Source organism: Phaethon aethereus (assembly GCF_964289735.1).
Source record: "Phaethon aethereus genome assembly, chromosome: 4".
In the NCBI taxonomy this organism is placed as follows: Eukaryota; Metazoa; Chordata; class Aves; order Phaethontiformes; family Phaethontidae; genus Phaethon; species Phaethon aethereus.
This window is the reverse complement of record NC_138578.1, coordinates 39,116,840-39,139,880: the sequence shown is the minus strand read 5'-3', so window position 1 is coordinate 39,139,880 and position 23,041 is coordinate 39,116,840. Positions and strand designations below refer to the sequence as shown.

Genomic DNA, 23,041 nt, shown 5'->3' with positions numbered 1-23,041 from the left:
TTCTTATGCTTTTATTGCATAAGAAATGTGCGAGTGCTTAAACAAAAGCTTTCAAACTAAGGCAGAACAAAAAGAGGCATAATTTACCTGATCAATGTTAACTTTTTTATTTTTTAAGCAACAAGAGAGGACTTTAACCCTGTGGAATATGGGACATCTGGTATAATAGGAGAGTCCAAAGTAACTTCTACTGACCTCTTCCCCATCGTTTAGTACAATAGTTCCTGCTCTCTCCACAACTGCAAACACCATTACAGCACAGAGCTCTCTCCTCACCGACATTGTCATGTTGGCAAAAGCAGGCAATTGATGCATGAATTCCAGTAGTTGTTCTGAAGGAGAAAAAGCCCACTGAGTTGTGCATGTCAAAACAACAAGCCCAGCAAAGACAGCTCTTCAGCAAGATGCCCGAGGCTACTTAAGCTAAAATGCTGCACAATCATTTCTGTATACTAATAAATCATGTACAGTGGCCTGTTGTAATTACTGGGTATTTTGTAGACACAGACTGGCTGGTCATACCATCAATAGAAGCCCTGCACAGTAAAAGCCAGCATAATGGAAGAATTGTAATGCAACCAAGAGCTCTGAATACAACCAATGAAATAGTAATACTCTGGCCAGCCAGGGCAGTAACTCCATTAAGATGATGATAGGCCTATGTAAAACACAGCAAGACATTAAGAAGGGAAATTTCACAAAACTGAGCAAGTTTATTGGTAAAGCCATCCCTTCCTAGGCTAGACTTAAGAGTAAGCTGTACTTGATCTGGTGAATTCACAAAGTTCTCCTTGGATGGACCAGACAGAGCAGGATTACTGACTTTAAGTGACTACTATTGCTCTGTCTTCTGCGTGCACTGGAGTTGCACTTGTACTCAACAGTGAACTTCTCCCATATTTCTGCTTTTTACATTGTTTATAACCACAGAGATCAATTTTTCTTAGTAGCCCTGCTGAGGGATTGTATACCCTAAATGCTAGACATTTTTGCATTCAGTTTGATCTAAAAAAATCCCACTGAAAGTATTCAATAGGACTTCATCTTTTTCCTAAATTTTTATTTACTCAATCCCAGAATGGTTGAGATGGGAAGGGACCTCTGGAGGTCAAACCCGCCTGCTCAAGCAGGGCCACCTACAGCCAATTGCCCCGGACGATGCCCAAATGGCTTTTGAGTATCTCCAAGGAGGGAGACTTTACCACCTTTCTGGGCAACTTGTGTTGTGCTCAATCACAGGAAAAAAAAGTGTTTCCTGGTGCTCAGACGGAGCCTCCTGTGATTCAGTTTGTGTGCATTGCCTCTGCCCTCTCACTGGGCACCACTGAGAAGACGCTGGCTCTGTCTTCTTCACACCCTCACTCCAGGTATTCGTAGGCGTTGATGGGATCCCACTGAGCCTTCCCTTCTCGAGGCTGAGCAGTCCCAGCTCTCTTCCTCATATAAGCTCCAGTCCCTTAATCATCTGATAATCAACCTTTACCATCATTTAGTCATATTTTGACAAAATAAAAATATTAAAACCCAGACAGTGAAACATATTAGGTTAGAAATTGTAGAATTTGAATTCTAGTTCTGCTTTGCTTTCAAAGTACCAGCCTGTACATAGACTTTGTACACAGCAAACTAGTTTGACTAGATGGACATTTATGTAAAGGTCTTAACGGCTCCAATGTTTAACACCAATGTGTATCTGTGGTTAAAAACAGACACCATGTCAGAACTTACAATTAATAAATTCAATGCGATAAGCATCCAGTGTTGACGTTAATGTCGACTTTTCCAAGGTTCTGTCTGTTTTCCAGTATACAATGATGTTTACTTCGTAAGCCAGTTCTGATATCAATTACAAGTTGAAGCTTGAGATCTAAAGGGCCAACAACTAACAGCTTTCACCCATATCATGCATGTTTTCCTCTTCTTCTTTGGCTGTACTCATTCAGTGGCTGAATTTATGGCATTTATGAATCACATTACAGAATAAACACTAAACTTATCAACTACAAAAGCCAATGATTAAAATAAAAACTCAAACTCAAAAAGTAATTGTTTTTGGTGAAGGGAAACAAGTTTGACAGTACGTTACTACATTGCAATACTTACCAATGTCATCATCTGTCCTGTCTATTGGGTCTTTCTCCAAGCAGTCTCTAACAATATCCCTACTCATCAAAGGATCCGATGCCCTTTCAATGTCTTCTTCATCATCATCATCCTCAGAATCCACTGCTGTCTCTGGCAACCCACTGAGATCCATATCACCAGCCTCACTTTCTGTAGCCTAAATTAATGTGTAAACAATTACAAAAAAAGAAAACATTCAAGCGTCTTCTTCACTGCTACGGTTTTCTAGTTAAATATACAGAAATTAATATCACCTATCAGATCACTCAAATTCACTCAGTATTTTTTATATTGCTTTTTTCTTTACATATCTTTTTAAAACAGCTAAACATTAATCAACTCAAAACCATTGTTTAAAAGGGCTTTTAACACTTTCAATCAGGCACACACAAGCAGGATTCAACATACATTAGTTCATCAGTAGGTCTTGGGGGAATTGAAGGCAGTTTATATTTCAAGGAACAATTTCTTGGGTATTAGCTGAATATATACATATTTTTTTAAATAAACAGCTCACTTAAACCAGTTTCTGTTCCTGCCCCAACTTCACATTTTCAGACACTTAGAAATGCTACGTAATTTTAAGTAGACAGTTTTGGGAAATAAGTACAGCATTGAAACACTACAGGAATTTTGCTATCTCCCAGTAACCTAGGACTGTATTTTCCTTTTACAATTCCAGTTTAACATAGTTAAATATGGCTTTCATTTGTTGATAAACTGCGTAAGTATTTACAGATGCAGAAAAAAAATGCAAAGTCGCTGCTTAAACATCACAGATGGACTGCACAGAATATATACCAAACTTAACCTCCTTTAAATTGTATTAAAATGGAGGAAAACATAGCCCATAGATAGCCTGAGGTCATTAGAATAGCACCTAAAGATAAATACATTTTAATGATTCAGTTTTAAGACCAAACACTTAATAAAGCCCACAAACATTTGTCTGTCACAGCTGATAAAGCTGTTTTTTCTCAGAAACTGATTTAATACTACAGCAGCTGCCAAGGCTCAGCTACAACCATTTCTAAGGAAATGCAAGCTTCTAATGAGCAAGTTTGAAGCCACGGCTTGAGAAATCAAATTTCACATGCCTTATAGGGCTGGTTTGTTTCTGAGACTCTGGAAGCACACAACGTATTCATGACTACTTTAAAAACACCACATGGGGCCAACACAGCTACTAAAGCCTGTTTTACCGATCTGTCTCTCACAGTGGTAAAAAACCTCCACCCAGAACTAGGTCACCTTCCAAACACAGAGAAGGTAAGACAAATTATGTTGGTATTTTTGTAGAATCATCTTCCCTATTCCTGCCTCACTAGCTGTGGCTGACATCTGTTACTTTAATGCCATTATCCACAGCCACCTCATGAATGGTAGCATATGGCTGGAGACAGATCAGGGCAGCTAGTGTCGTTCTTAAATGCTTCTGTCCTACAGCACAACACAAGCTTTGTAACAGGGTCTTGTTAATATAAAAAGCATAACAGCACCTACACAATATTCGAATTATTCTTTATGTTGTTTTGTGGTTTTGTTTTTTTTTTTTTTAAAGAAAAAATGCTGAGCATTTCTCAAGCGGGATGAAGAAGGATGTTATACCGGAATAGAAACAAATCACAAAAATGGTGGCACTGATTGCGGCATTTTCATTAGCAGTCTTACAGCGCTTAACATGCACGCTCCCTGTGATATATTTGAAACAGTTGCTCTAACTCCTCTTACAAAACAGCCTTCTTCAAAAGTGACTGGTGGAAAAATTAGTGGCGATGAGTCAGTAGACACACAGCTTATGACACCAATCTGTCAGAATCAGAAGTCTCCAACAGTGACAATTCCAGTGACAGTGCGACAGACTAATCCTGGAGTCAGTTTTGCAAACCTCCCCATTACCAACAAGCACCCTCCTACCTGCCCAGAACAAGCTCGCTCAAAAGCATATCGGTAAGATGAATGCAGAACTAAATTTACTCACGCAATGCTAACATACACAAGAAAATTAGACATATTGTACAAAACTGATTATTAAAAGACAAGTTATTTGACTGTTTTAAAACAATAAAACAAAACCGAACAGAAGTCAAAGTTCTAGTATAAAGAAAAGTTGATGTTATTTAAAAAAAATTCTCACACAAATTAAATGCAATTAGGTATTCAGAAAATACTTTAAAAATACAACTGAAGGTTACATGTATTTCCTGAAGCTGATCATTTTACAGAGCTATTAAATCTTTGACAACTAAGTCATTGGTGGAGTTGCTAAAGCAACTATTTCTAATTTGCTAGAAAAACATAAACCATTGCTACAAAGAAGCTCAGCATTGAATGCAACAATTCAGAGAGTAACAAAAAAATTTATTAATTTAACTTTAACCTTTAAAAATAAACCTCATCTTTTGAGAAAACAATACTTTTTTTCCAAGCAATTTTCTGAAAAAATTATGATTATGCAAAAGTTAGCAAAGGAACACAAACACAGCCTTTCCACATAGGCAATATGCATTCGCAGTAGTAAAGAATCAAACAATTTATCCCACAGGGACTCCTTCTCAGTTTATATATGCAAAAAGTTTTGCGTGAGTTTTACTACATTGTTAAGAATAATTGCATCTGTCTCCGTGTTAAAAGCACACACCGATTTATCTAAAAAAAAAAAAAAAAAAATTGCAAATCGCTTCTTTAGGCTTAGCAGCATCATGTATGACATTGAAGATGCAAGGTCCTCTTGCTGCCATTAAACTTCATAACCCACCTACTTCGAGTACTTTTGTGCTCCCTCTAGAAAAATGAAGCATGTCCACACAGGAACCCTTAGTTATGAAGCAATAGCCACGCATTCGTGTAAGACTAAAGGGAAAACATCGATTTGCTCCTTTGAGGACAGAGGTTTCCTTATAAACCTCAGCAGTAGAAAAACCAGAACACAAGATGAATACCCAACAGAATTTGTATGACAGTCGATCATGAGGCTTAGAGATTCTCAGGGCATTTAATCAAAGATGAAATACTCCTCAGAAATGAGTGCCTTCATATGTGCATGTTGTCCTTTGTTTCTTGGGCAATAAAAGAAATCAGCTTCACTTAAATAAATCTAAAGAGACTGCATGTAAGAAAAATGCTGGTTGCAGCTTAATGCACAAAACAACGTCTCTCTAAAGCCTGAATACCGGCTGCAATGAAAATTTTCTTCACAGTTGGAAAGGTGGCATGAAATATTTGTTGAAGCTTTAAAGGAATCACATAATGACAGCTTAATATTTTATTTGTCACAGGACCAACAAGAAAGTCAGGAGACTTAAAACAGACATTTTCAAGCCCGAGGTGAAGAGTTATTTCACATTTGGTACCTAAGAAGACCTGCCCAATTTTAAGCAGTGTCTATAAAGGCCAATATTGTAATAATACAAAAATGTTGTTCCAACTGCTAAGGATCTCCAAGACCAAAGTCACGCCTAGATTTGCATAATAATAGCTAATTAAACAAATCCCATGAAATAATTAGGAAAAGGTGGAAAGTAAAGGAACCTTGTGTAAATTTTCCTCAGTTAGCCTTTCGCTCCTTGACTGATTGGGGGTGGGGGGGTGGGGGGGAACCCCACAGTACTATCATTCATTCCCGTTAGGTCAAACTGGGCAGACTGGGGGAAGACCCTGTTGGTCCTTTTAGACTGGTATGAGAGGCAACTGATTAAGGCCAACTCTACTGGTCTTTCATTTTTTGGAGGTATCATGCACATTGACATAATGAGAGGGCTGATGGACTACATGAACAGCTAAAGAAGATGACCTCCTTTAGTGCCTCATTTCCTTTTCCAACTAATTTTTGGGTGTCTGTTGAGAAAAAGATCAGAAGAGGCCAAGGGCGATGTTGGCTTATCCAACCGATCTATACCTTTACAATCAAGTAACTCTCCCTCCTGTATTATAACTGCTTCATCACCCACACCTGCACACACATACCACCCTTAGTAAGGGAAAGAAAGTGGGAAGATTTGGACATCTGCTTACAAGATGACTGGCCCTGTTTTAGGTGGCCTTCATGGTTTTCTTTTCTACATTGGTTTGGGGAAAAAGCTTCCAGCTGATCTTAACAATATAAAGAGAAAAAACTAGGAAATCCTTAAAAATTAACCACATTAACTACTGATTTCTTAGTATGTTAAACAGAATATCTTTGCCTAGACTTATTTTTATTCTAAGCACTTTCTTTAGGACACATTAAGAAAAAAACCCACAAAATATCAAATAATGAATCCCCTTCGTGACTAATGTCACCACCTAAATCAACAACCTAAGATCTCCAAACATGCCAGAGAAAAACACGGGGCGGGGGGGAGAAGAAAAAAGCATAGAAGACACTTGTTATGCAAACCAGAAATATGTTAACTGTCTGCTGCAGTCCTTCAAGTCCATGAAGCTAAGAAAGAAAGCAGCCAAGCTCGGCTCAAAAAGACCACTCCACCTTATTTTTCAATCATTGCAGTTTAAAGGCCAAAAAATAAACTAAAAAATGAAATTCAGAATGTTTATTAGTGAAAACTTTTTTTTTTTTAACTTCATAAGCTATAAGCCGATACCGATACAAAACAGCAAGAGCACTGGCACTACACCTCTCGTGAAATCATTTGCAAGAATTCCATTGGCTTGTAAGATTTCCTCCTGTCGTTATATAGGCACATTGGATCCAGCTCTTCCAGAGAGAAAACATAGCTGGGGTTTTGTTTTACATTAGGTTTCAACTCACCGGGCAAAAGTTTACCATATAGATAAATTGCTATGAAATTCAATCCATGCAATTATAATATGTATTTGTTTGTTAAAGAGTCATCATATGTATAAAAGTCAATTATAACCATTATATGCACATAAATCATACATAAATCTAAGGTAGTAAAATTATTTTTGCATATTCTACTGACATGAGTGCAAACGGCCATGAAATACTTTAAAAATCCTTCAGTCTAAGATTTTTACTGCGCTCTCTCTTCTTCTTTACTCTTTCATTATCTACTACAAAATCTACAGCACAGCAGCCCACATCTGTCACAGGAGTCAGTCTGAGCACTTTTCCTCCCTAGAGATGGAAAAACGCAGTAACCCAGACAACACACGCCAGGAACAGCGTCCTCTCCTATCGCCAACTAATTGCCATTTTTTCAGAGCGGAGCAATGTTTGCCGAGACCGCAGGCATACAGAACAAGGACTCTCAAAGTTACTCCTAGGCTATTAATTGCAGAACAGGTTAGAGGACCCAAACTCACCAAGACTGATAAGGTCCTGCACCGGACTTAGCCGAAACTGAGGGGGGGACGTCAGCAGGACCCAGTTTACCTGAGCCGCTTCAGGCGTCCTTGCACTACCCAGAGCCCTGCACTGCAGAGGCTGACACAGTCGGAAAGCCTGACAGTCTTAAGGTAAAACCTCTTTAGTTTGCATACAGCGACTTAGGGGCAGGCTGCACAGACTCTCTGGTTGAGAGATACAGGTTTGGGTTCTCTCAGGAAGACTTTCTGGAAGGTGGATCTTTTTTCTACGAGTTACCGTATCAGACTTGTAAGAAAACAAAGTTGACATCTTGAAAATTTCCAAGCAACACACACATCCTGGGAGGGTCTCGGAAAGGATGTTCCCGGTTTCCTGCACCGCCGGGAGTACTGGGCAGACACCAGGAGGGCACGTAGGGCCGGCAGGAAGCCACCAGGCTGAGGACAGGATAAGGCAAAGAAAGGCTGGCAAAGGAAAGGGCTGAGCCCAACACGATCCCACCTTCCCAAAACAGGGAGGGCGAATAACACGCCTTCACGGGCTTAAGCCCCCTCGCTCTCAAACCGGGATCATCATCTGGTAATATATGTGACAGGTGTGACATTCAGGAGCATATAGGAACAGGTATATGCTTCCATACAGGAAGCCTTAGCTAAGCATGAGAAGCAGCAGCGAATGATCTGCTTTGCCAAGTCAATACGAGACAGAAGCAAAGTATTGTTCTTGGCAGACACAAGCAGGCACACCATCTAGTAACATTCAGCATCCCCTTCCTCTCCAGTCATGCTACAGAGTTAGTCACTTCATGAAGTTATTTCCTAAAATAAAAGTAACAACATTTAAGGACCTTACTGATTGGCACCTGAAATATTTTTGAGACTTGGGTGGGCTAAACACAAAGGATTATTTATTTTATTTTGGGAAGTACTTCTTATCCTAAAAAAAATTCTTTCATATACAACATTTGACAAACAAATTTAGTTACAGCATTAATATTTCAAAGAAATATTCTCAGCTCAATGCTGAAAGCATCTGAAGGTTCAGCTTCATTACTTATTCAAAAAATCTTAAAAGGCCATGAACGTATTTTCTCTGCAAACTGCTGCTCTTAAGGCTACAGACCTAAAGCTTACTGCAAAACATGACATATCATTACCTCAGATTTCAACATTAAAGATCTAATTAATAGTATTTTTTTTTAAAGAAAATATTTCTTTTATTTATGAATTGCAAGATAGGATGGCAACATTTTTAAATCATTGCTTTCTGCTTAGCCGTAATGAACACAAGTCCACCCTACTGAACAGAAAAATCCCATTATATACAGAACATGAGAATCAGAGGAACAACAATACTGAGCTTTGCCTAAGACCTATTAAATTTGAAGCAAAAAACCCCATGTGGATGACTTGGTTATGGTTTACTGTTTTTGAGTAAACACTTGGGAGAGAATTAAAAGGCAAACAATTGAGAGAGAATGACTGATCCAATTTCTTGGTTTCAAAAAGTACTTTTGTTTATTTAATCCTTGACTTGAAGCTACAGAATTCAAATTAAAGCCGTTTTATTTTGTTGTGGGGTTTTTTTTGGCGGTACTTTAACCTAACTTACCATTGCTACATTACATTCCTTTATGACTGAAATTGAGGCCAGAAATTAATGATTTACCACAATATGAGACATCATTAAGTCAAACAATACTTGCTACCATTAAGTTAAATTCAATAATTTAAGACTTTATCAGTTTCCACAACGGAACTTATCAATTAATTTTCTTAAGAAATGTTTCTTCAAATTTTAATTGAAGTTGAATTGAATTCAAGTTTTAATATTAACAAAAAACCATGGTGTTACATTCCACAATACATGCTCATATTTCTCAGTGTTGATATGGACATAATTTATTTTAACAATTACTTTGACATTGTACAATTAAACAGTTCTCGATACATCTGTGCCAAGACATCTTTACATGAGGTATTAATTGTAGGTTAATTGAAGAAACCAGATATTTTTTAAGCTCACCAAGAATGGATTATTTTTTTAAATTAAATTTAAAAGAACGTTTTAAAAGTGTTTGCCACGTAAATACTTCAGCAAGCCACTAAATTTTTTTGAACATGAACCATTCTGTTGATTCCATTCTTGCAAAAAAAAGGTATCATGGGAGTCATACACCAGGTTGGTAACTACATAAAGAAGTATTCCTCCAACATTTCTGTTCAGTTTTTCTGTGGGTTTTTTTTTTTTTAATTTCACAGAAATTCAGTGATCCTTTCCACAGTTATGAAAGTTTTGCTGAAAATCTTTGCAAAAATTTACTTCCAAATTTTCTAGAGAGTAACTGTATGACTATGACTACATGCCACCTACAACTGTGCCTCTAGAGGTACTTGTTATTTTTATGCTAACGTGAAAATCTTTGGAATGCAAGGTATGAAAATCTATAGAAGACTTGAAGAACAAAGCTGATTTTATATCTTCTTCATCCTCACAGTTAAAAACCTAAATCCTATCAGAAAGTAATCCTCTCTTCCGAAGAAATTTTAACAAACATACTTGACTGGCATATGCTATGCCTGAAGTGTTCAGTTACTTTGATGTTTTTCACAAAAATAAGCCTTTGCATTATTGCACTTACTTTCTAAACTGGACGGGGACCTTTTCATAGCCTATCTTCTCCAACAGAAAAGCCTACATGCTTATTCACCTGAAGCAGACTACATGTTACAGCTATGCTCACAACTGAACTTGTATGTATTTGTACAGATGACGCTTTTCCCGTTGTTTAAATGGCTATATTTGCATTTTTAGAAGCATCGCAAACAAACGTTATTCCTCTTCTAGTAAACAGTACTTCATGTAGAAGTAGTCTCGTTCATTTTTTTATTATCATTTTGATAAAACAACATTTTAATTACATTTCATTCCTTTTTTTTCAGAATAACAAATTGCTATACTTTCCTATCAGGACAAATCCTCTGACATTGCAAGAACAGTAAACACCAAGTGAAGGATGTAGACTTCCTCATTTTATTTTACTCAGATTTTTTTCCAATTTATATTTAGAGGAAGCAGACATACCTCCAAGTGCTCTAGAGACCCTCTGGATCAGTGTCACAGTAAGTGTCTCCAAACTCAAGCTGCTCTAAATGAGGAGCACAGAGAGTTAGGACAAGAAGCCCCCTCAGAAGTATAACAACTTAAAGAGCTGTCACCAGTTCAGCCTCCCCATCTCTCCCAGGACAGCCAGGAGAGAAAGCATTACCGAGAGGCTGGCACCAGCTCTCTGCAGGGTGGGGAAATTGGAACATGCCCCTCAAGTCACGCCAGACCAGGCAGCCCACTGCATATTTTTTTCTCCCTGCCACTAGATATGTTCTAGACTTTGAAGCCAACACAGCTAAGAACTGTAAAATACAGCATCAGGAAGAAAAATCCCTCACATGACAAGGTCCTAAATCTATAGTTTTGAAATTCTGATCCGTAAAGATCACAGCCAATGTTATACGTATGGCAAATCAGACAGACAGAAAGACGAGGTAAAGTGCTGGAGTCAGGAACAGAATCTCTTTACATCATGGGTCCCACCACGGACGTCTGCTGGAGAGGCCACACAGGCCCTCCATGCTGAAGTTTAGGAAAATTTCCTCCCCCAAATAACAAATTGCAAAAAAAAATTAACAAAGTGCCATCCTGAAATGTTGTGAAACTACACCTCTACATTGCTGACTTGGATCCCGACAAGCTACGGCAACACACATCAAGTCGCTGCGCTGCAGATTACTTGCAGAGTTTTCAAACATCAGATCTAGTACATGGCAAGTAACACCCTGAAATTATTAAAATTCAGACAAAAATTAGGTTTTTTGAAATCTATTGAGCGCTGCTTCAGACACAAATTGACAACAGGCAATAGTGCGGGCGCTCAGATATTAACGTCAAAACCGTTGGCAATTGCACCTCCCATCAGCATCCATTCCAGTCTTACCTGGTAGATATCAGAAAGGCTGCTGCTTCCTGAATCACTAGTGATGCTACATCCTGAGTGACTAGATGAAACGTGGGTCACCTGTGGGTGGAGACTGTCAGTAAGGTGCAGCTTTGTGAAATCTGCAGGAAGCTACAGGTGGAGCAGAAAAAGCATCATTACAATCTGAGGTAGATACACAGCAAAATGACTTTAAATCATTTATGGTCACACTTTACTCTCTGCCAGTACCAGGTATATTAAGAAAGCCACTGGGGCTTGAGAATGCAGCATAGAAGTCGAGTCTTACAGATTTTTAAATTCATGCAGAGGTCGGCAAAATACCACCAATTGCTGCAAATAGAAGAGATTTAAAAAAAAAACCCATATCTGAGGACAAACACCAGTGATGCAATAAGCCTTATGCCAAAACTCGTCAGTATCTTCCTATGGAGTTTGGGTAGCATTAAAGCACATACGAATAATGTACTAGTTTTAATATCAATGGTTACCTGTAGAATGGGATTAACAGTGAGTAAAGTCACATAGTTAAAAAAACCCCAAGCACTGCTCTGGCTTTGTCTAACACTTTTGCTTCCGAAGTTGAAAAAGTATGTTACAGACAAGTAAAATCCAAGGCACTGAACTTTGAGCCAAATAATACGATGGCAAATAGGAAATACTGGAAGACTGACGCAACTGCCAAGAGCTACAATCCTGAAATGAGTTTGCTCACGTGCGTTGCTGAAGAACAAATCAAGACAGTACATTTGATCTTTTAACAATCATCCACGAAGATTGGAGAGGTATATTGCTACTATAGCTTTATGCACACAGCTCCCACGAAAATCCTTAAGAACTGTAAATATTGCCAGCTGCAGAAAGTGAACTTTGATAAAGAAAAGTACTTGCTGTCTGAGGAAACATTTATATGCTATTTTCAGGGGCAAATTACTCCTTTCTCCAAGAAGCTTGCACCCCACTGCTAGTTAACAAAAGTAGGTTAATGTATCAATTCTGGTATGCAATAAATGCTTCAATAATTTAAAACAAACTTTGGTCATTAATTTTTTGTTTGTTTGTTTCAACTCAGACAAGGTAGATACTAGTTACAGAGGTGTGTTTGTACCAAGAATGTCACACACAGTGTGTCCATCCATGTCAGTTATGGATGCTACCTTGGCGTTATTATCATTCTCCCCGGATGGAAATGAAAATAAGAGTTCATTCAGCATTAAGATATAACAGGTCGATCAGTATAAAAGGTCATGAAAAAAGTCATCTGCAAGTCACAAGAAAGTGTGATTGAGAAAATTATTAGCTCTGTATGGTTAAAGGTACTGAATGATTTTACTGCTGTTTGCCTGGTTCAAGTCTGTTTATGGAACATGCTCAGAAAGAACCTTGGCTTTAGGATTTATGGTGAAAGCATAGACAGCTGGAAACCTCAGTCTTATTGAGACTGACTGGCATTTCCTATTCTGAAATCCTGAAAAGGATTTCTTCCTCATCACAGCATAACTACATCAGCGATAGCAAAAATGGCTACATTTTAAACAATTCTTTCTTAATATGTTACCTGAAAGAGCATCTAAAACCAGGAACCAGACATTAATAATCCTAAAAAGCTTCAGTAAGCCCAGAGCTAGAGTTGATCTTCATATACCAATCAACAAAGAAAGTGCAATTAACAAAAGCAATACTCTAATACATACAGCCATGGATGCTGCCTCCAGAAAAATCTAATTATGCTCACCACTGGTGATGAAATAATAGGAGAAAATCCAGTATGAAGGAGTGAATTAGTTATAGTATCTGTTGTCTTTGCTACTTCCCTTTTGAAGCTGTAAGTTTGAATTAGCACAAAATTGAACAGTTATTTACTGATATCCAGGCCATTAGATCCATTTTTTATCATGATTCAAGCCATTCTACAAATAAGTATACATTCCATAGGTAAAATGTACAGTAGATGAACCACCACAGGCTTCTGCAATGTGTTGATGAATACTCCTAAAAGTACAATCTCGTAAAACTAAGGTAGTCCACATTTATTTCTAACTAGAAATCTTGCATATTATTTTGAGATACATGCACAAATCATCTAAGATTTGCACATTTAATAATACCTCACAAAGATACAATACTTTGGGAGCTTTACATTTTACAAAGTAATAACTATTTCAATCACAAATAAATATTAACTCCACAGGGAGGTGCATATCAACAGAGTCTTCAACCCAGCCAAACACGTTCATTTTTTCATAGTGCACTTCAAATGTCTTCAGGTCATTAACAATTGCATTTATTTTTTATCAATGCAATAACAATTCTGAAGAACCTTACATCAAAGCAAATCCAGTTAGTATGTTAAAAAAATGAAATCAAGCTATGTTTAATATAATGTCTACACTTAGTGTTCCAGGGAGGTGGTGGAGTCACCATCACTGGAAGTATTCAAAACACGTGTGGACGTGGCACTTCAGGACGTGGTTTAGTGGGCATGGTGGTATTGGGTTGATGGTTGGACTTGATGATCTTAAAAGTTCTTTTCCAACCTTAATGATTCTGTGATTAAATGAACAGCAAGGATTTCTGTTTTTTTACTACACAGGCAATAGGAAGAGGCAGGGGATTCCACAATAACTGATGAAACACATTGCAAACAAAAGCAAGCCTTCTAATTTTTTTTGGCTGTAAACAATCAGCTGAATGTTTGGTGATTACTGGTTTCAAAATAGCTCCTCAAGTCAAAGCCATGCTGCATGAGCTGGACTTGCCAAGCAGTGACAGCCGAAGATCAGAAGGAAGCATTTTACTTGGGGCAACCTAACTAGTGACTTTGATCCTAATCAAATAGGACTATTCACAAGCAGAAAGCACATGCTCACATCTTTGCAGAATACTACATCTCTGTGTTACATGCCCGAAAGTGGCATCCACTTCGGCCGCCCTACCCCCAAATAAGTTGAGAAGTTGTGCGAGGAGAAAGAAAAAAAAAACCACCACAAATCAAATAGGCTGAAACATTTACATTGTGAGCTCAATGAAAAATGCATGTGAGAAATACATGCACTTCTATCTTAGTCATATAGTGCTACTTAAAATATTTAATATACAGAGTTGTACACAATGGGGAAAGAACTAGAGTGCTGATGGCAATGAAAAACCACACGTGCCTAAGTCTTCTACAGGAGAGGCTATACCTGTCACTCCTGGCACAATGGTCAGTAAATGGTTTTGGTAAGCAAAGCAAGAACAAAATGCAGTGTTCAACAACCCCAGTAGTGCCAGCAACCAGCACAAAGTTGTCTGGCCCAAACCAGGGTAGTTACACCTAATGTCTTACTTGCAGAGGAACAGGATTAGAAAACAACATAATGAAACTGTGCTATTATATCCGGTGAAAAAATAGCTAGGAAAATAAATTCTGCCATTGGGAAACGTAAGACCGTTAACTTCACTACAACAGATATATTCACTATGCTACTGAATATCACTTTATTATGAAATTTTTAAGCACTCAGTGCTTGTATTCAGCTGTTGTTCCATTCAGCAGTTTGGTATTGACTTAAGTCTTTCGTATCAGAGTGAAAAATAAAGGATTTCATGTGATGTTTTAAAGCACGTACATGCCAGATATGTAACACGTGCCCTACCACGCAGCAATATGACAAAGTCTAAGGACGTACCCTTTGCCTCAGTAACATCACCTATAACAAACTAAAGACACCACAAATAGCACCAGAACCAAAGAGACATTTTTATCTTGTTTTGCATTTTTATTACATGATGGCTACTATTAAGGAGTCATTCAAAGTAATAAGGGAAAAAAGCAATATGTATTTTATATTTTTTATAAATATATATTTATAAAATGTATATTTTAACAAGCACTTATTTTGCTGTGACAACAGTAAACTACAGCTTTGCTGAAGCCAGCAACTACAATATTTCTTAACTTTGTTACTGAGCACTTGAGTTGCAGCATCAGAATGAACTAGCAGAGTAAAAACATGGCAGAGTAATTTAGAAAAACAGATATGTGAGTCATTCTTAAGTAAATATAGTATCATTACGCTACGTTAAACAATTAATAGTCATTAAAAGGGTCAGGTAACTGTCTTTATAACCTATTTTCAGGACAAACTTTGTGAGAAAATGTTAAGGCAACATATGCCTTGAAATAACTAAGCATGACATAATAGGGGAAAAAAGGTTTTAATACAAAACATGAACCAATAAAATAGTTAATACCAAAGCCCTAATCTTAAGTTGACAGAAGTCAAAACAATATTTTATAAATATACATACAGCTCTTAACAAGTGCACATGCGTGCATACATACACACGTTTTAATAGTTTACACACATGTAAAGAAGCCAGAGGAAGAAAAGTGCATCTGGGAACTCCACGCTTTTACGTCTTGAAAACCATAAAACAAATGAAAACTTAAACAATTATGTGAAACCATCTTAAGGACAAAGCAGTATCTCCATTTTGAACTGTACAATACCTTAAACCCTATCACGTCTTCCTATCTTAAAAGCAGCATTTTATTACTTCCACCCTCAGAGTGAGTCACCGCTATATGCATGCAAAGCTAGCAATTACTTTGCTCTGAATATGTTCCTCCTATTTTAAGAACATCATAATTTTCTCCTACCCTACAGCGTGCCTTGCTGTATAACAAAAGGCAACGGATATATATGCTACTTCTGGGGCTGCGCAGGGCTTCTCCTCTCAGCCTCTTGGCCAAACGCTTGAGCTCTGCTGCATTCTATGCAACTTCTACTCAAGAAATCATTTGGCTCATCCTACTAATACAGTTTGTGGGTTTTTTTTTTTTTTAATTTAATAAGTTTTCAGAATATTTACTAGACAAGGAATTAAAAATCTTCAGATATATCATAAAAAAGTATGAAAACAGCAAAACATCAGTGAAATGATACCAAAATCCTTTCTTCAGGTAAACAGTACTCCTCTGTTTTTTGCTGTGGTTTTTTTGGTTTGTTTGTTGGGGTTTTTTTTGTTGTTGTTGGGTTTTGGTTTGGTTTTATTGTTTGTGTGTGAAAGTTATATGTGAAAACAACAAGTATAAATGCACCAATGGGAAAAATACGCACACAAATATAATTCTAAAATACTAGAGGAACGCTGGTTGGAGAGTGCCAATACAACACTCATTTTAGAGCAAACATACCAGTAAGCATTTTATAAACAAGGTCTTCTGCTGAAGGCTGTTCAGCACTTTACAAAAGATTTATAAAGCCTGCAAAGTGACTGAAATACATCTGCAGAAAGATGGAATTTAAGAGAGAAAAGGTGTAACATTCTGTTATGCTATTCCCGATGAATGATCCTATAAGTAATTAGGTTCCACTGAGGCAGGCCAAGCAAGTACAGTAGATATAAGACAAAACAAAATATCACCCTTATAAACTATTTCCACTTACTGAAATTAAAGAAACACAAGCAAACACTGATTCTTCAGCCTCTGAACACATGCATCTCAGCACTTATTCGGTAGTACCTCTTTACTAATAAAATAATATAATAAAAGACACCATGATATAAAAAAAAGTTGTCTTTTACAGATGATGCATTTAGTCCCACAAATCTAAATAAGTAAACCACAAAAAAATTATTTTAGCACTCTGTATCTTTTTGTAAAGAAAGAGCAACAGCAGCCAAATAAAATAAAATACTATGCCTTAGTCTTTCCCATTTTTTCCTCCACCAAGATAGAAATTTTAAAACTTCTATTGCACTACAAGAGTCTGGATCACCAACACAGTATTCTTCATTATCCTATCAATTCAGTAACATTTTATTTCATTATTTTATGTAAATGTTCATTTTTATATCAAATGTTTGTAAGTCTGTTGTTCGTGTTTTAAGTATATTCCCAGATTTATTATATTTAATGACTGAATGAAGAAATACTTGTAATAATGGTGGGTATTCATCAACATGCTATTTCAACATAATTCTTTCACTAACCAAAGACAGACATTAAGGAAAACATTTTTACGGTTCAGCGATTTAAAACACAGCAGTCAATGTAAGTAATTACAGAATAATAAAGTAATTTCTATCGATTCTGTCTACAGACATGATGCAGGCTGACATGTCCAGTGCAGAGTTAAATTTAAAAGTTTAAATTATACACAGTTCAAATTAGGATGCAATTCCTATTGAAACAGGATTTCCTTGTAATTAGGGGTGGGATGGAAAATACTAAGAGGTCTCTCTGTATTTTCTCTGAAAACTTCAGCAAGAGTTAAATAAAAACCTGACTTGAATCATGTTTTCTGTATATCATTCACTTAATGCAATACTACCTCGGGTATTTTGAATCTCCAAATTCAAACACAGACATCTTCATGTGAAACTGTGACTCAAACTTCATGAAGACCTGTCTTAAAAATGTTCTTCATCTGGACTACAAGACAAGACACAACCCATGTTCTGGAAATATTGCATTCAGGTACTACTGCTGTTAAGCCGTTGTTTATATACAAAGTCCACAGCAGAAGACCTCTAACAAAAAAATAAGCATTGTAAGGATCTTTTCTGGCAAGCTCTTCGTATTTTTCTGCACTGATACCTTGCTATAGGTAGCCCTCCTAAAACTATTCAGAGGTTTACGCTAATGCAACGTGACCTGCTGGTGTCGGGGACAGAGTGAGACAGAGCGAGTGCACAGAGAACTTCATTTTGTTTCCCTTACAAAACACAGCGACTGCCACTTACTGTACATCTCATAGCTCTCAACAGCTAATCCTATGAGCATTTAATACACTGAACATAATTATCCTTTGCTCGAAGGATTATTGACTTCTGCAGAAGTGGTGAAGGGGTGGTGAAACGTAAATGGGCATCCGGAGACTGGGGAAAAGCTCTCAGGGACAACTCCTTTCAAAGGAAAAGTATGAAATGCAGAACTGACACACCCCCATTCTTATTCAACATAACTACCTTATCTGTTGTAGGACCAGATCTGTTAGCATTTGCTATTTCTTTTGACAGCATTTGTGTCACAGATACAATGCAGCACTTCATATTCAAAAGTGTCTTCTTCAGGAAATCTGACATAAACAATACTCCCTCCTCAAACACCAACGTCAATGTATTGGCAACAGCTCAAACGATGTAAAATTTAAAAAAAAAGAAAAAAAAAAAGGAAAAATTGTATCATACAGGTATTTACAGTGACTGTGAACCAAGAATACAAAAGAAAAAATGCAGAACGGATTTGAACTAAAACATACTAAACTGAACTAAATCATACTAAATTTTCCAAAGCTCTTTTCAGGGGTTTTGAAATTCTGACCTCAAACCATTATAACGTATTTAAAATGAACAGCAACAAACCTGCAAGATCAGCGTATTTTTATTTAGAACCCTATTCAGAAGTCTGTCTCAGTCAGAAAATACCTGGTAAAAGTGTAACTTCTTCATTGGGCAACAAAGGATAATTTAGTACTTTTAAAGTACAGTATCTGTGGTGGTTTATAAGTTAAGGCAGTTCTGCTCCAGGAATGAAAATAAAGAGACCTTTCTACAACTATTTTGACTGTGGACATACATTTAGGTACCAACAACTCCCTGGCAACCTCAATTGCGTGGCGAAACATGGTCTCTCCTCTCACAACAGTTAAGCCATGTTACGACACCTGGTCTTAATAACAAAGCAGTGCGATTTGCATGGGATAGCTGATTTTCCATTTCTCGGACAATGCGTGCATGTTTTTCTATCTCCTTTACAGAAAAGGAGATCTGTGTCTCTGCCTGTATCTTACACTTCATTGCTGAAAGATTTTTGTTTTATCCGATAGATTCCCCCCGCCCCCAAACAGTGCTGTGGAATTGAAACCTTGCAGAACTGAGTATGAAGGCTTTTCAGTTCTTCCTCCTTTTACACTTTTTTTCTGGTATTTTATATTGGTCAGTTTGGTTCCTTTTCTAAATGTCTACAATTCAGATGAGAACCCATCCTTGAACAGCAGTTCAAAGTGTGAAGAATCTCTATTCCAGTGTCTTATGTCTGCAGATTCACAAGGACGTACCGTATCACTCTTGGTGGTACCCTACTGCCTCGCCAAGCACTCGCATTTAGAGCCCTAACCGAGCCTGCACAGCCCACGCCCGCACACAAACTAACGGCTTCCCAAAACCACTGAATAAAATTGGGAAGGGAATTCATGTTGTGGAAATCTACATAATGAAAACTGACAACTAGGGATGGGCGCTCAACGACGATTGCGGCTTCGGCTGAAGGAAAGACCGTTCCGAGGCACTTCAATTGACTTCTGAAATATCTCTAGGGTAGGAGTAGAAAACTGAGCTCAACCACTGAACTTCAGTAAAAGCTCCCCATTATTTAATAGCAGTAGGCATAGAGGACAAAAAAAATAATAACGCCTGGCTTTGCAGAGATCTCCCTCTCGGGAATAACTGGTTTTCATACTAATGTAATGCATGTTCTAGTTGCTGTTTTTCCCACAGTTTGGTATTTCTAAATACTTCCTCTTGTGGCTGTTTTGTTGCTTAATATGTTGAGAACTACCGCTGGGCTGGAAACTAAACGGCCTACTTTCAGGAGTTTTGGAGACCTATAAGGTTAAATTTTGAACTCTTTGGCCTGTTACGAGTAACTGTGGGAGAGGAAGGAACAGAGAACTTGGTCACAAACTTTGTTTCCACAGGAAATCAGACAAAAGATTTATGCCTAAGGATGCGAAAGCAAAAAAAGTTCAAGAACACTTCATGTGGGCACGCATGTTTACAGGAAATGTTAATTCAAACATTTTCGAGCAAGACGGTTTAAATCCTGCAGAATATTTTAATTGAGGGGATGGTCACGTATACTTTGTATACAGACTCATTTCGGGTTTCTTACACAGCAGTCTAAGAAGTGGACATGGGGGATGCTGAAGAGCAATTACACCAGCAGAGGTAAAACTGGTGGCACCTGCAGCCAGATTCTGTTTTTGGCTTTAAGGCACCACTCAGGATTGAAAATCGCTATAGACAAGCAATGATCAGCCCAAAGGTGAAAACATCTATCACGGGCACATTTTAAATGGCTAAAGCAAAGGCCTGTGACATGTACACAATCTCAAGTGTTGAAGCCTCCATCAGTAGGGCATTCTTACACCATGTGTTGCTTTTTTAATTTTATACCTGATCACAGAGTATTTCATTTCACGATGACAGCGCTCTAACCAATTTAACTAAGCTTGGTCAAGTTTTTGAAACACTCACGAGGGGACATCTCAGTTTTGAACTGCAGCTGTTTATTCTGAACTGCTGCCATTTACTACTGAACTACAGCACTGGATTTTACTGCACTGAACTAACTTACAATAGTAAAAGAAATCAAAGTGAATTGATCCTAGAATAAAGAAAAATTAAATTAAGTACCCAAGTAATTTTTATTTTTTAAAGATGGAATATGAAAAATGATAGATATAGAAAAGATCTTGGAATTCCCCTCTTTCCAAGTGGGGAGAAAAAAACCAGACATGCTGGCAAAACCTGCAGGTGCAAACAGACACTGCTGGTACAAGGGATGACTCCTACTTGGAGTAAAAGAAATAAAATGCAATATGAGAAGATGTGAGGTCATGGATGTTGAGACAAAACCCAAGAATCTAGGAACTTCTCTGTCAGAAATGACTGTGAAAAGAGTTTCAGCACATCAGATAACCAGAGGGTGACTGAACTGTTAAGGTGATGCAGCAGAAGAACCCAATGAGATCACCGCATACATCATCCAGAAATACAGGAGTCCCAGGCTCTTCTCCATCGCCCCAGCAGAGACCTTATTTAGAAATGCTGCACACACTCCCAGCTATACGTTTTCAATAAAGATGGACTTGAAGCCATACGCGTACATAGAGTCCGAGAAGAGCTACGAGGATTACCAGAAGAAAAAACAGCATTTGAGAAAGTGGAAGCGGAGCACGGGTTAGTCAGCCCAAGCTGAGAGAGAAGGTATGATCACTATCTAGAAATAGGAAGGAGGAAGAAGAAATATTTCCAGTAAAAGGTGATGCAGGTGTAAAGCCTAATGGGCAGGAAGTAGAAAGAAGGTTGCTATCTAATGAACCACAGAGAATCTCAAAGCCAGACTCAACAGGAGCTGTGGTAGAGAAGGCTTTCAAACCGAAGCTAGACGAAGTTATGAACGTGCTGTGCAACAGTGTGTAATGGCAGTGACCCAGAAAATCCCTTCCAGATCCATGTCACTCCTCCAAGCAGAAAAATCTGAAGCCAGTCTGTTTTTTTTAATACACTTACCATTTAGAAGCAGACTAACCAAAGGAAGAAAAAAAGACAAAAATTAACATGACTAACATTGTAAAATTTTAGATTTTCTTACTGGTAGATTCTTAGTAAAGACTTAAGTATTCTGTACACTTCCAAGGAAAATATTTTTAAAAGATGTAGTACGTTGGGAGCTGCTGTGCACAGATACAAGGACTGGAGATTTCCATTTGTACATCGAGTCTTACCCCTATAAAATACCAAGTTAATTAAGAGAAACTTGTTGAAAATTTAAACAGAGACATGACAAATCACAAGCAACTATATGTAAAATTTTTTTGAAGTCTAATGGCTGCAGCCATGCCGCTGTCACCCTTGCAGTTTTAACTAAAGGATTATCTTGGCTTTACAGTATCAAGTAACAGTTCATGCGAGAAGTGGTGGGGTTTTTTTTTTTCCTAATACAACTTTGCTTTTCAGTAACTTAAGCAATAGGAGAGGAACACGCATAATTTATTCTGCTAATACTGGCTCCAAATAAGAAATCATGCACTGCAACTAGTTGTTTTCCATGTGCTGCTCTACAATGGAAGTTTCCTCTATTTTCCTTGTCTGACAATGAAAGATGCACACTTCTGCTTTCACATCAAGCAAAAAACTGAACAAAACGCAATATTGCAGGATGCATGTTCTGAACACACAAGAGGATATCAAAGCACTTGTTCAACCTTATTTTTAAGAATATTCTGACTGTAACATTCTTTGATATAAAGCCAAAATGTGTATTACCGTAATCAAAGCTTTGAGATTCTTAATTGCGTAGTAGTGAGCGTTTTGAAATAATGATACAAATTTTTTAAAAATGTCCGATAAAAAGAAAAGGCAAAAAATTTTGTTCTCAATAATGTGGATGATATTTTCAAAATAAGGTTATTTTTTGAAAAAAGGTTATAGATAATACCTCCAAGACTGATATACAGAAAGCAAAATGGTTTCATATTTGCATTATTAAATAATTTATGTAATGTCTCACTGCTTTTCTGAATAACATAAAAATAGCACAGGAACGAGACCACTCAAAATATTTTTAAATGACAAGTATTTCCCTTTATACATGACTAATGTTGCAAAATCTTAAAATATGATGATTTTACCTAATCTATGATTTTCTAAAGCTATATTGACATGTCTACTAGTTAAACAGCTTTATTACTTATTTTTTGAGTTTTGAAAGTGCAACTGTGCTCATGCCATAGCAATATAACAGCAGTGAATGTTGCTATAACATCCCCAGCTTTACTTGCTACATTATTTTATTTGCATTTTCCCCTCATATCGTGGACAAAGAAAATGTATTAAAATTTTTCACACAAAATTTCTGACACACACTTTTAAAACTG

At 37.4% G+C, this 23,041-nt stretch overlaps 1 protein-coding gene across 5 annotated transcripts in view; it reads right to left on the bottom strand.

The window, feature by feature from the left end:
- Positions 1-23,041, bottom strand: part of RAPGEF2 (Rap guanine nucleotide exchange factor 2) — a gene marked incomplete at both ends in the record, with an annotated part of 191,771 nt that overhangs the window by 35,745 nt on the left and 132,985 nt on the right. For all 5 annotated transcript variants that reach the window (XM_081999653.1, XM_081999654.1, XM_081999655.1 and 2 more), the window contains 3 exons: positions 196-332; positions 2,104-2,281; positions 11,388-11,519. In XM_081999653.1, coding sequence (XP_081855779.1) covers positions 196-332; positions 2,104-2,281; positions 11,388-11,519 — 447 coding nt within the window. The remainder of the gene's footprint in view (positions 1-195; positions 333-2,103; positions 2,282-11,387; positions 11,520-23,041) is intronic.